Below are 14,693 nucleotides of genomic sequence, written 5' to 3' on the forward strand. Positions count from 1 at the left end.
AAATCTATCAGTTTTACCACAGGAAAGTCACATTTGTTCAGTCACTTGTTTCATCTTGCATGTAAAAGCAGAAGTGGTCTTTTGTGCAAGGTACAGGTGTATCTAAGAACATGATGTGGGTTCACAGCTTTATGCTGTGAAAATAACAGACACATCTCCGAGTATCTGAGGCGCTTTCATTTCTTCAACCCTATGGAGCCTTTGCTCCATTCAAAAGTTCTTCTAAGTGGACTGATGTGTCATGAGTAGAATTTTTAGAAAACAAGAAAATGTTGCTTATGATACCTGCATAACACCATCCTTGTACAACAATTTTCTATTAAATAATATCAAATACTAAGCTTCTCTCTGTTGTAAAGCACTAAGGTGATATGTTATTGTTTTTGTTGGTGACTTTGTAAGAAAAAACTAAGGAAGTACAAGGCAGATGAAAGATGCCAAAGAGATATGATGCTACAATGCTAAATTCTGACAGTGTATTCATAAGATGTCTGAGAGACAAACAGGAGTTTGGAGATCCAACAAACTGGCATCCTACTGAGAGACTTATAAGCATCGATGAACCTTTATTACCTTTATTACAAATACTTTGTGGCAAAATTGCACAATAAGCTTTTTGTTATGTTTTGAGGAACCACATGCAGAGCCAGTAAGATGAACTGTCAGGTGAAGAGTCTGTGTGCTGCAGGTTGGCTATGCTCTCAAACAGATATCCTCTATGCAGACAGATTCACACTTTCACAAAAAAATACATTAAAGCAACAATGAACGCCAACATATATTCAAAATATGAAAACATAATGGTATCTTTATGTTTTTATATTATATTCACAATCTGTTGTAATATTACCATGCACATGATCTCTGTCATCAGTATGTAAATATGCATAACCAGTTTAGGGTTTCAACTCAAAAGGCCCTTTTTGTGTCTGAAAACAGCATTTTAAACATAACTTATACAAAAATTATGGAAAAGTCAATTGGGATATATCTAGGTATCTTTTTCTTTTTTGGCTATGAAATATAAAATATATGGCCTTTATGTCTTTTTCTTTGTAAGAGATGAATTGATGTCAGTGAGAGATTTCTGATTAAAAGTGTGAATCATAAAACAAACTTTCTTTTAGATGAACTGAATTTTCTGGAACGCTGAAGTTTTCCAAGGAACCATTTAATCTCGAAGCCAGAGCCTCATTAAAGATGAGCCGTCTCTGTTTGCCACTGAGTGGTGCATGCGTCAGACCAACCCTCTCAAAGGCAGAAGAGAATACTTCAGAAAGGATGCCAGCTATCCCTGTCTCTCTCTGTGCCTTCCACACAGTGATGGTCCTTCCACAGCCTCATTAATGGTTCTGTTTCTGTTGTCTATGTCTGTAATCTATGAAAGAATCGGTTTTTCAGGCTGGACTGGGGCTGTGAGTGATGGGACTGTGCCATCAATCTGTACGTACTCACTGAAGGAGAATGAAATATGAAATTTCACGAGGAAATTGGGTTGATCAAGTTTCTTTTGAAATGCAGAGCTGCCTCAGATGTACTCAGCTTGCAAGGTGGACACAGGCGATCTTCCTGTGACAGAAGCAGGATAAGAAATTTACTTGTGTAATAATTACTCTTTTGCTTAGATTTAATCATGTAAGGCAATTAATCATGTACACATTTGTACTCTTTCTTATAAAGTGTCTAATGCTTCTAATGATACATTAATGGTAATTTGTTTCATTAGTTACTACTGCTTGATCGTTCCTTGTTGTTTGCTTCTGTAGTGGTTTTGTTTTGTCTCACATGGTTTCAGGGACTCGCTGCTGCTTGCGTGCCACCTGATTCTGCAGATGAGAAATCTCGCCCTTTCATTGTGGAAACTAGAGTCCCTCCTTTTTAACGGCAACTGAGTTCCTCCATCAGTGTATTTCAGAATGATATATCAGATTACAACACTCTTTTATTTTACTTTTAGCAACTTACACATGGTCATTTTGTTCTACTGCGCCATAAGTAATATTATTTTTTAAGTAGGAGCTGCTGCCAAATGTCCTTCAGTCTGCTTCAGAAGCGTCTTGTTTTCATTTTAGAGCGTGACCTACAAGCTGACGATAAGTTTGGCTGTTATGTCTCACCTGGTGTTTTACATCATTTTGTGTTCAATGGCCTGAAACAAATTGTTCACTTTTATAAATTGACTTTATTTCTTCATGCTCAGTCAAGCTTTTGCGTGTTTTAGTAGAGAATAGATTGGTCGATGGTGAAAAAAATAGATTTCAGGTTTAAAATTGGATGAACTGGCTTTTTGGACCTTCTTCTTAATATCTTTGGCAAAAAAATTATAAATAACCAACTCTTTAAAAATAGATGTGATGAAAAATTTTAAAGGTTTTATTTTTATTTTTTTTTATTGAATAAATGTATTGAATTTCCTATAATAGAATGGCACTAAAATTCTATCATTTCTTTAGATCTCATTTTCTTCTCATGGAAGCTGTTTCTCGAAATTGTGGTTCTTTAAAAATGCCAACCAATTTCCTATAGATAGTCTTTCCAAGTGGATTTTTAGCAAAGGGAACAAGCTTCTGTCACGTTAGTGTTGGGATCAGTGTTTTGTTTTGTTTTTTTTTGTAATCTTGGGGTTGGGTTTTGTTTTGTTGCCTGCTGTTTCCTCACCATCCACCAGAGGTCCGCGATGGGCTTAGCCCCTGGAACATGCGGTGGCAGACCCTGTTGACGCACCTGTGGCTAATTTGAAGAGGGCTGAAGTGGAGTATTTATGCTGCGGCTGGCAAACACTCCGGTGCCTGAGTGTTAACCTAGAATGGTAACTTTCCCTGAGCTAGGCCCTCTGAGTTATTCACCTGAGTGATCTCCCGATGTGTTTCCCTCTCGTCAGGTTTTCAGCCGTCTTCCAGCGTGTAGCCTGTGGATACAAGTCTCCGAGTGATCTCCGCTCCGGTCAGCCTCCCGAGGAACCGTTACCCCCTCTGACGCCTCAGGTAGTACCTGTTGGAAGCCAGTACCCTCGCCCCTGGATGAATCGAGCTCTCCGTTTGCCAACCGTCCGCTACAGCCGCTCTTACCTGCCCGTGCTCCGCTCGCCGGATTAGCGAGCTCTGGACCTCAGTCCTCCGTCGCAACCTCAGGCAACAATCAAACCCATTCCACCCCTTATCCAAGTAAGATTCACCGACTATCTCTACATTATCCTTCTGCCACCGACTGCTATTCACATCTGTCCTCTCATTTAACAGTTGATGACCTTGCAGTTCCAACCCCGTATCCAGATCTCCCCACCACTTCTCTTTATTTAATAAACTTTATTATTGTGATTCGCTCAACTGGTTGTGTTCTTGCATGTGGGTGCGTTCACTAGGACCCATTATGACAGTTAGCAACTCTAAACAACTTTTATTTAGCTGGATGGAGGACAAAAACGTTTCTTTCTATAGTAAAAGGTTACGGATCTCTTATCAAGAGAAAGCTGATGTGTCACCAATGACACTGCATGGTGGAGTGCATGAATATAATATAAGTATGGATGCCTTGGGTGGATTTTTAGGTTTATCCAGCCATTGCATGAAAAAAAATCAAGAGGTGCTGCCGTGTTCTCAGTTTAAAGTCAAGCATTCTCGCAGGTTGGATAGCATTGGAGCTGCTCACCTTGTGGCTAATACAGTCTGTAGTGTTTCTGGACAGGATTCAAGATGAAGTTGTGGAGATGAGGGAGTCTTGTTTTAGGAACCTCAGAGTCTCATATACAGCTTTGAAGATGAAAGGATGTTTTTATATAAGTGCATCAATAACAATCTGAAGTGGAGACAGGCGGAGCGAGAGGTTACATCATCAATGTTTTTCCAATAAATCATTGTCACAATGTGAGCTCTTCTCTCTCTCCTTTCAGGAAGAAGCGAGTGTGCAGAGTATTTTATATTCAACATTGGCGTCTTAAGACCATGACCTTCACTGTGCAATAAAATCATTTAGGGGGTCAGAGTAAGACTCATCTACTCTAACGCGTATTTTTCCCACAGGAAATAGATGTACTGTCCTTCTCGGCTGAGGGTCAGTCTCTGCCTCAAGCAGAGGGGTTCAAGTGGCTTGATGTCTTGCTTTTGTAATCACTCTCTGTGGATTTATTATCCTGGTCTGCTTTCAATCCTTTCCAGAACCAAACGGTAGTACTACTTTTGCTGGTTCACTTCTCATCGTGTTCTTCCCTCTGTGTCATCTCAGGCTGCAAGTTTTCAGTAAGTTTCCATTTTGTTATGATCTTGCCTGCATCATGCCCACGTTTAAGTCTTCCTCAACCTGACAAAAATGACATCTTTGATTACCAGAAAGAGAAATTGAAGGAGAGGAAAGCCTATGGAGACTGAAAATACAGCAAGTCCGAATCTGTTCTAGATATGTTTTGTTTTAATATTCATCTATAAATCGATATCAAAGACTTTTATTAACAATAAGATACCATGGCAGTCAAACCTTTCAAGTGACTGTGACTTTAAATGAACTGCCTTAAGATGTAACGGTGTATTTCCTGTGAGCACACATGTTTTGGTTTTGTATTTCAGACTATCTCACGTACATCTGACCTCCAGTAGGTTGTGGGTTTATGAAATCATCCGACTAAAGGTACATCAGTTTGAGCAGCAACCCCACATGAATATATGTTTTCTGTTGCGAAGAGTTTTGAAAGCAACAACAACACACTGAGAGGTAACGAAACTCAGAAATGGTCTGACAATACCAGCTTGAGACATAAAAGTGACAGGAAACAGTTGCAACCACTTCCTGTGCGGGAATGGAGAATTGTCTCGCTGTTTCACCAGAAGAATGCGACTTCTTTTGCACTTGTATGAGGGTGATGATAAAGTTCAACATGACGTCACACAAAATGACCAAAATGTGTGTAGCAGCGGGATAAGTTTTGAGAGAGAACTGTAAACAGCATGTGATCATCAGCATAGAAAGACCAAAAAAAAAAAAACTCAGAAAACGCTGCTTTTGGAGTGAGATATATCACCAAATAATGTGCTAAAGGGAAGTAGATTATAAAAGTGGCATTCTTCTTTAAGCTATTTAGCAAATAGATTCAAATAGTTGTCTTTAAATAGAGATGGATACACACCAGCAGAGAAGAGCATGCGGTCCCTCTGTCATTCTACTGACTTGCAAAAGTGCAAGTGATTCTGTTTCATGCGTATTCATAAATAGTGTCTGTGTTTAGATATTAATTGACAGACATTACCCAACTTTATCACTTCTTGTTTTAGGTCAGAAAAAGATTTTTATTTGCTAAATGCCAGGCTAATTGAGTTCTTCATTGCTACTTTCAAATTCAGAAGTTTACATGCATTCCATAGTATTTAATAGAATTGCCTTTCGAAAATAGCCAATCCAAAAACAATGCCATCTTGTCACATTGTTACAAATTTGGTGATATACTTGAGGTTTTTGTCTACAGTCATTAGTGTCTGAGATTTGACTTCCTGGCTGACGTATGTAGATGTTGCTTCAATATTTCCACATAATGTTTTTTCCCTCATGATACCATCTATTTTTTGAAGTGCACTAGCTCCTCTTACAGCAAGCAACCCCAGCAAACAAGAAGATGCTGCCACTCCTGTACGTCATAGATGGGATGGTATTCTCAGGTTTGCAAGCATCAACTTTTTTCACTTAAATTTTTGTTTTATCAGATCATGTCTCCAATTATCATGACCTTTGTTACTGCGAGCTTTTCTAGATTATAGTTGAGCTTTTACATTGCTTTTGAAGCGATGGCTTTCCATGTGGATAATGAGACTATCAGTTTGAGGCAGCATCTTCAAAGCCTTTCAGTTTTATTTTGGAACCGATATAAACATTTTCACACCTAGATTCGTTTATTTCTGGGACATGGAACCTTTTTACATGCTGAATCAGATAATGGGTGTCTATACATACTTCTTAACTATTGTTTGACAGATAAACTTTGCACCTTCAGGCATCTGGAAATTAAACACAAGGATGACCAGTTGTGAAGATCTGCAATTCTCTTCTTTGTATCTTGTCAGATTTTTATTGATTTTTGAAGGTGATGCCCTAAAAATCAAAACAACAAAAAAGCATGTCAAGATAGCTGAGATGCCGCAAGTTGCACAAAAAACGTTTCTAATTCTAACTGACCAATACACGAAAAGTTGAGTCTGACTTAATGACAGAGAATGAGAAATAAGTTTGTCTTTTTCTGCAGAGCATGGAAATATCTGAATACATACACATGCATGTGCACTATCACACACAAACAGCTAAGAGGCTTATTCTCCAGCTTCTCCTTTCAATCTGTTCTGCTCAGCTGTTGTGTGAGAGCAGCAGCAAATTGAGTTTGCAATACAAAATGGCAAAAACATCTTCAGCTGAGTTTTTTCTTATTTTCTTCAGACCTTTTAATGTGCTCCTGAAAACCTGGTTCAAATCAACCAGCCCCGTCTTTTGTGCTGTCTCAAAGAGGTTAATGTTGTTTTGTAAAGCCACTGAGAAACGCCTACAGGGCCTCTGGCAGAAGACAGTTCGGCTATTTTCAGTTCTGGGAATACCTTTGTAAAGTCAGCTACTTTTGGACAACCCATTTTCACAACTATTACAGAGGAAAAGAAAAATCAAAAGATACAGAGGTGTCTTTTGAACTTCTGCAGACGGCCAACACGCAACACAGCGGAGCTGAGAGTCGTTTTTAGCTAAAGTTTCAGTTTTGAAGATGAGAGAAAAGCCACTCAGATTTGTTCTCAAAGAAATGAAACAAAATAGGAGTTTTCTGCAAGTAGTTTGCTCCTCAATCAGCTTTGAACACAGTTTCCTCCCTGCTCCACTTCTCTCTGAATGTACAGCACGTTGAACAGAAGGAAGCGGTCAGCATTTTGCTCTGATGTTGCACCATAGCTCATAGCAGCAGACACCGGCGTAGCACGTCATCTTTCTAAAACCTTATGTTGACTTTTGAAAATAAAAATTTTATCTATGAAAGCTCTCCTCTTTCTGTCTCTGTCTGTTAAGTGAAATGGCTTCCACATTTTCTACAGAAAACACTCAAAAACCCCACAACAACCCGGAAAATGTGGTGTGAATGTGGATTCAGCTTCCTGGAATTAAAACTGCAGAACCAACTTTTAAAGCTGTTACAACAGCTTTAAATGTATAAATATTTAAATTTTTCTTCATTATGAATACTTTTGCAGGGCATTATGCATATAATTGATCTAAGTATGCTCATTAAATAAATCTCCATTATATTAAAACAATTAATTGGCAGAATAACAGACTAAGAGAGGTGCCAAAAAATGAATGAACATAAACTAGCTGTAACAACTTTTCTGCAGCGTATACACACCTCCACACACATCTGAGAGGTGAAAATCAGGCAGCTTTCAACTCTGTTAGCTTTTCCCACTATTAATACTTATCACTTTCAAGTTGTAATTTTATTTTCCTTTAATTCCACATTTTCTGCTTGTTTTGCTATGTTGTAAATTTATTCAGAATAAAAGTTCTTCTCCCCAAAACAAGCTTCCAGGTCTCTTTTGTTGACCTCAGAAGACATAAATCATTAGGTAACTTATCAGTCTTTTCAGCAAGTCCCTCGTTTTGCTTTTGATCAGATCATCACAGGTTTCCTCATGCTCAGAGCAAAGAAAGTCAAAAGTTTTTATGTGGTTGTACACGACAGGTACACAGAGTACTACATTTCAATTTTCACTTTTGCTTAAAAAGCTAACAGAGATCCATTTTATACTATGTGATAGATTAAAGAAAACACAAACATGCTTCTTTTGGGAGAGCTTGCAATATGCTCTGCACTAAATATCTGCTTTATGTCTCAGATGTCTTAGCCGAGACATAAACTGCTGGGTGGATTACCATAAACTGTACAACTTCCCAATTTAATGTGACCACATAGCTGAGCTGTAAGTCTGAATAAGTATACCAACATGTTTGTTAGCTGCTGCACAGAAAAACTAAATGTTGGTTCGAGTTTAATAAATACAATTTCTGTAAATGTTAGCCGTTTAGTCGTCAGGGCTTCCTGGCTTTACATTGGCGCTCGTTCTACACACCTTGTAAACGGGCAAAACTACACGCTACTGAGTACGACTGAAGGCAGTCCCAACATCACTAAACTACTGATCAGTTTATGAATCTAGAAATCCCCTTTTTGACAAATGATGTCAAGAAAACAAAAGGGAATTCTGTGACATTTCGTGATGGGTTGTGTTACAAAGAAGCTTCAGGCTGAGCTGGAGAAGTTCGTCATGTCAGTGGCCAAACCAACAATAGAACAGAGGAACAAAAACAACTGAAAAAACGTATCCATGTGTTCAGTGAATTACATTAAAATAAAATAGTTTAAAAAAAAAAAAACACACAACGGAGGTTCTATTATAGTGTGGGCTTCTTTTACTATCTGTGGTAGAAAAAGCACAAAAAAACAAAAGTTACTTTATCTATTCATAGGCAGGTGGAGACCCCATAATGTTTGCAGCTGTAATTGAAGTGAAAGGTGCTTCTGCAAAAACTCAGAGGTGATATGAAACTATAAAACGGGCTTTATTCACATCCACTTTTGAGTCATGTGCTTGGCATTGTTCTACCCAAGAGGCGTTGTACATACAGACTTTTTTTATTTCACGAAGAGAAACTGGAGACGCGTTCTTGACAGCATGGCCTCAAACGAGCCATGTTTGTTTATTGATGATATGCGGGACTCCTTTCTTTTTTCACAGCACAATCGTTCAAAAAAAAAAAAAAACAGTGACGATTCCGCTTACATACAGAAAAAAAAAAAACAGGAATAAGCTCTGAAACGTAAAAAGAGGGACAAGGGGAATATTTTTAATAGCACAACATATAAATATGAGTTAGTTTACATGCAAAAGGAGACTGAAGGATGACTATTTGCTACTTTTATTTAAAGGCTGGTGCTTATAGAGGGGAAGGTATGCAGGGGAAAGGCAAACTTTTTATTTTCTTTTTTACAGTACAGTACTTGGTTTCCATCACATCACTAAAAGGGAGAGTCAGTGAAAGGCTGAACTGCACAGACTGGGGTTTCGTTGTCTGTGTGCAAGTGGAGATATTAAGGCTGACCCTGAAGTGAAGCCACCGTGATCGAGATCTGTCGCACAACAAAACATGAGTGGAAATCACACTCGGATCAGACGTCTCAGACTCCAGTGACAATGACAGAGAGGGAATCAGTACCAAAGTACCACAAAAAAAAAAAAAAACAGGATGAGGTCAGAGGGAAGGGGGCTAAAAGTGGAAACATCAGGTGGCCAGCCACAAATGTGTTGTTTTTTTTTAAGTTAAATGTCGTTTTTACTTTGTTTCCTTACAACATTATAGTACACACACTGTACAAGACCCACAGAACCAACACTGAGCCCACAGAGGGAGTGAAGGCCGCAGAGGGGGGTTTCTTACGCAAGCATTCAATACTTAGTATAACACCGGAAAGGACTCAAACGCTCAGACACACTCACTCTCCCACACACACACACACACACACACACACACACGCACTCTAAATGCAAAGACAGACACCTAAGAGTTAATGCTTCATGACACCTTGGAATAATGTACAAGAACTTCATCTAAAAACTGGATTTTCCTTCAGTTATATTACAAATAAATGTTCTTCAGAGATCCAGTTGTTCAAAACACTGAGAAATAAAACATGACCAGTGGCATCGGAGTATTGGGTTTGTGTGTTTTCAGAGAAACACGAAGACGAAGACGAAGAAGTAGCTGTGTGGTCGAGAGGCTACGAGTCAGACGGTCCGGGAAGTATTGAGTGGTCCGTTCAAAGAGGGAAAAGTGCCAAGGTAAAGTGAATTCAAGTAATGTGTGCTTCATACACAGGAGAGGGAGAGAGTCCAGCTGTTTCGGAGTGGCCGCTACTGGCTCTTCCTGTGTTCAGTCAGGCTCATCGACGCCTCAGCAGGCGCTTCGCCCCGGGAAGCTTTGGAGAGGACTTCCACCCATTTGGCCTGAAGTTCTGCATCTTGGGCACTTAGGAGGAAGGTTTGTTGGGAGTGGCTGAGCTTGAACACGTTTTTGACTTCTGGTTTGTCAGCCGTGGCCGATGGGACCATGCTCACCTCGAAGCCGGGCAGGGGGACTGCCCGCGACCCTTTCAAGTCCTGCAAAACAGCGGGAAATTTGTTTTTAAGGTAAAGGTGAAGTTTTATAACTTTGACGAGTTACGGCTTGCATATAACGTACTTTTACATCTCAATAAATTAAAAATATATTTAAAAAGTTGACTATATTTCACTGCAAACAATTAAACTAATACAGATTAAAATATAGACACACACACAGTGGACTATTTTAGGTGTTGGGGTGGACTAAGATGCAGCAGATGTTGCACAAGTCTGGGTATTATGGAGTGCATTTCCTTCACAATAATACGGAAATCTGCAGTTATTCCAGTTGCTTACGGTCAATTTTTCATACTTTTGTCTTCTACTTAGCTTTCCAACTATATGCTTGGATACAGAAAATTATTGGACCTCCAGTTTTTAGCAACTACCTTTTAGATAAAAAATAAAAAACAGAATTTTTTTTTATTTTTTTATATTTTTTTACACCTGAATTTCCTCACTGTGGAACCATAAAGGCTATTTCTTCTTCTCCTTTTGGGTTAACCTGCTATGTATATATATCAATTAATTTAACACCAGATATTCTTTGAGGATATTTTAATTCATCGAGGTGCACTCGTATTTCATGAGACATGCACAGCTCTCTCTCTCTCCCCCCCCCCTCTTTCTTTCTGTTGATTCAGGAAATGCTCATCCATCTTCTATTAATCCTAATCTTTGTGATGGCAGCTTCCAGCTGTGGGAGTGGGACATTAATCTTAAAAATGAAATGGAGGGAGGCTTCTCCCTTTAGTGCATTCTGTTGTGAATAAAACAGCAGCAAAAAAAAAAAAAATCTCAACATTACTTGCCAAAAACTTCATATATGGTTGAATCATGAATACAGATTAATAATTACCGTCTATTATGTGAAACCCTGGTTGCTATAAGATGCAGATTTATAGGCTGTCTGATGAGAGCATAGCCAGCTTGGTTTGGCTTTGTGTGTGTGTGTGCGGGATCTTTGCTAAGCATAGGGGGGCAGTGCTTTCCCGTTAAACGATACTGCCGTTCCAATCCGGTTGTTTAATCCCTGCTTTACTCTCTTATATATCCTGTATATTGGAATTAAAAGCTCCGTTTTGAACAGATGAGTTCTGAATCTGAATATCTGAACAACAGCTCAAATGAAACGGTGACCATTTTATTTTTATGTAAACAACCAAAAACCTGTTTGTTTTTTTTCCCCCCAGATTGTACCAAGTCCTAGTGAGTTAGGATGGAAAAAAAAAGACATTTAACTGTTTCTAAAACAACTTGAAATCAGCTCAAAAACAACTGACTGAATTTATATTGGTTGAATAATTTAGGAATTAAAAGTCTGAACTGATCAGACTTACTGCATAAGATGATTTCTGCAATGATGTCAATGATTAAACATCGCAAGATTGTTTCAGTTCAATCTTGCAATGTTTCAGTTCATGTTGCAGGGTTGCATTCTTAGTAGCCATTACTATAGTGGCCAATAGTGTCTATTTTTTTTTAAATACACAATTGAATAAAGGATCAATAACAAAAGTGAAAGAATGAGCATTTCTGAACACACAAAACTAAATGGAAACTAGATCTTTAATAAATGCGCACACTGATGGTGTACTTTGGAGTGAGGAAATAGAACCGCTCCAATCATTATTAACAATGATTTTTCATTCTGAATAAAATAACTAGAAATGTCATCATGTTTCCACAGCATTGGCAACAGGCACTTCAGAAAAAGGTGTAAACCCTCCCAGCCCCCAAAATTGTTTAAATTATTATTTTTTTAAGCGCGAGACTGAACTAACGCAAGGAAAAATTAACAATTTTTCAGCTTTTCTTAAAGTTTTATACTTATGCTCCGTATCTGCTAAAAGAAGGCTTTGAACCACCCATGAATCATTTTGTACCTGCGGTAAGAATTGATTCTTTGTTATAGCGCCGATTTTTGACTATTTGATCGTCTAATATAGGACAGGCTGCTCATTTTCCTTCAAATTGAGCCACATTTATAAGGAAGATGCATCTTGCAGAGTTGAGTGTGTGTGCGTGTGAGTTGAGCCAAACCCTCTTTGTCAGCGCCAAAGTGCTTGTTGGCTCTTACTTGATGCTTAATGGATTGGATAATTAAAATTTGTAGAAACAAGACATTTCGACTACTTAACCACTTCTTTACTTAACAAACTGGGTCCACAGTGATGTGTGGGACAACAGAACACGGCCACAACAGGCTGGCACCTTCTCCTCATGCTGGTTATCAGCTCAGTCACACACACTTGTGCGATGACATCACATTGTTCGGCGGAGGTCAGGCCTGCAGGGACGTCATTCCGTCTTCTACATCAGTGTTCCACAAATCTGGTCCTCCAGGCACACGGTTTTAGATGTTTTCCTGCCTCAGGCACACTTGATTTGAATTGCTGATTAACAGGTTTTCGCTGAACTGCAGATCATCTGAGTTGTGTGTGTTAAAGCAGAGAAACATCTAAAATGTAAAGAACAACCCGAGGGACGAGGTTTGGGACACGCTGCTCTGCACTCCTAGATTCTGCAGGTAGACTCGATGAAATGAAACCCAGTCCGTTGGGGGCGAGCTTTGGTATCATGGAGGACAAAATTGGGTGCTTTAAAGTAGAGATATGGAGATACTGCTAGGTGCTTAATCTCATCTTGATATCTCCCCCAGATTGGAGCTGTCAAACCTTGTTTTTCCAGTGAGGGATATGCTTGTCCACTACCTCTATCACTGTTTCTATAATTTAGGCTGTCCTGTCTGTCATCTTGGGAGAAAAAAAAAAAGAAAGTCAAGAAGCTTCAGTTTCTTTTCTTGAGGTTTCTTTTGTTGGATTAATGAACCTTATTAGCTTCTAGTTATTTTCCATCTTTATCAGTCTCAATCTGAATTTAGCTCTCTGAACACCTTTCTGCAGAGCGTGAACATGTTTTACCTGTCCACTGCTTTGCAAGTACAGCACCAGTGGCTCCGTCTTCGTTAGAGCCACCCACATCTTGGCCCAACTCTTCCCCTTCTCCTGGACCTGGAGGTAGCCGCACAGCAGGCAGCTGTCTCCGGTCAGAGATAACTGTCTCTAAACAAAGAAACAACAAGACCTAAGGTTAACAGAAGTGTTTCAGTGTCGCAGGCACACTTTATTTAAAACGAGTTTGCGATTCAAATGTATCTGTGTAATATTGACGAGGATTTAAATGTGATGAGTAAAGGAGAGGACAGATCCTCCAATCTTATGTAACGACAATGTAGGACACAATGGGATTTGTTCAGGGACAGGAGCTTAAGCTTCTGTGGTCCGTTTCTAAATCTCTCGTAACCTACAGCTCCCCCTTGTGGCGACAGTGTCTCTCTGCAGGGTTGTTCTTTTAAAGCTGTGGAGTCTTGTCATTTAAACACATGAAATGAATACGAGACACAAAGGTGCGACTACTCCAGTAACCTCATTCAGTAAACCGTGTAATCAGTGGCTTGTTGTAGGTATAGAGTGAACACAGAGAAGATTGCTCATCTGAAAGACACGCCAGGCAGTCAGGTAAGCCACCTGAAGCTGCCAGACTGTCATGTCAGCAGAGGCGACTGAGCCAGTCTGTAGCTGAGATCGTATTAGCATAATTACTAGCCATCATAGGGAGTTATGTACAAAGTGTACTTCAGTGCATTCTGTGAAAATAGTCACCTTATGAGATCATGCAATTTTATTTTTATACCAACTATTCCATCCTGTTACAATTATGCACTCCTGTCATTATAAGTACGCCAACTTTTAGTGCCGTTTTACCTCAGGTGCCGCTTTTCTCTTCTGTTCACCTCCACACATCATTTCAACGCTGAGGCTGGCTTCGAAACATTCGGGACACACTCGACTCGTTTTGTTGTCCAAGGTCTTTGAACATTTTGCACAGATGGGCTGCAGACAGACACGGTGAGAGGGGGGAAAAAAAGCACATTGACTGTCTAGGTTATATTTTCCACTTGTTCCAACTCTTTCATTTCCATCATGCCCTTTCTTTATCCCTCTCAACAAAATGGCGTCCTCTGCACCTACCACTCCACAGGACTTGCAGTGATGCTTGCGCTTTGTGAAATTGAAGCTCTCATGGCAGCCTCTGCACGTCTGCTTCTCCTTTTCCTTCTTCTTGGAGCTCTTCTAAATATAACAATCATTAAAAAAAACAAACAGGAAGGTGTGTTAAGGTGTTGCAACAAGATAAGAGGAAGCAACATCCGATAGCTTGCTTTGTCTTCCTCTTCATACTTCTGCTAAGAAAGAGTTACAAAACGTCGTCTCAGTCAGCTAGACAAATTTTCTTAGCAGATTCCATCAGTGTAAACAAATTCTCTGCAAACTGAAAGTTTTTAAGCACATTATGAAAAAAAGTGTGAAAGAAATCACCAAACCCTAGAAAATGGAAAATAATAATAGCAAAGTGGAAAATAATCCACTTTGCGCCATACATATATATATATATATATATATATATATATATATATATATATATTTTTTTTTTTTTTTTTTTTTTTTTTTTAAATTCCAG

At 39.1% G+C, this 14,693-nt stretch overlaps 1 protein-coding gene and 1 long non-coding RNA gene across 5 annotated transcripts in view; one reads left to right on the plus strand and one right to left on the minus strand.

Annotated features, from left to right (window-relative positions):
* The first annotated feature begins 3,108 nt into the window (after nucleotides 1-3,108).
* Nucleotides 3,109-3,317, plus strand: LOC106948071 (uncharacterized). The gene is made up of 2 exons (XR_001425104.1): nucleotides 3,109-3,164; nucleotides 3,240-3,317. It is a non-coding gene; the product is annotated as an uncharacterized LOC106948071 (long non-coding RNA).
* A 6,422-nt stretch (nucleotides 3,318-9,739) lies between these two features.
* Nucleotides 9,740-14,693, minus strand: part of fgd (faciogenital dysplasia) — a 73,144-nt gene continuing 68,190 nt past the window's right edge. For 3 of the 4 annotated variants that reach the window (XM_015033542.1, XM_015033541.1, XM_015033539.1), the window contains exons 16-19: nucleotides 14,204-14,305; nucleotides 13,937-14,065; nucleotides 13,094-13,234; nucleotides 9,740-10,166 (exon numbers count right to left, since the gene is read on the minus strand). In XM_015033542.1, the coding sequence (XP_014889028.1) occupies nucleotides 9,921-10,166; nucleotides 13,094-13,234; nucleotides 13,937-14,065; nucleotides 14,204-14,305 (618 nt within the window). In that variant the 3' untranslated portion in view covers nucleotides 9,740-9,920. The remainder of the gene's footprint in view (nucleotides 10,167-13,093; nucleotides 13,235-13,936; nucleotides 14,066-14,203; nucleotides 14,306-14,693) is intronic. The other variant, XM_015033540.1, reaches the window with a different exon arrangement.

This window comes from Poecilia latipinna, unplaced genomic scaffold (assembly GCF_001443285.1).
Source record: "Poecilia latipinna isolate Pla-1442-1.1 unplaced genomic scaffold, P_latipinna-1.0 Scaffold271, whole genome shotgun sequence".
NCBI lineage: Eukaryota > Metazoa > Chordata > Actinopteri > Cyprinodontiformes > Poeciliidae > Poecilia > Poecilia latipinna.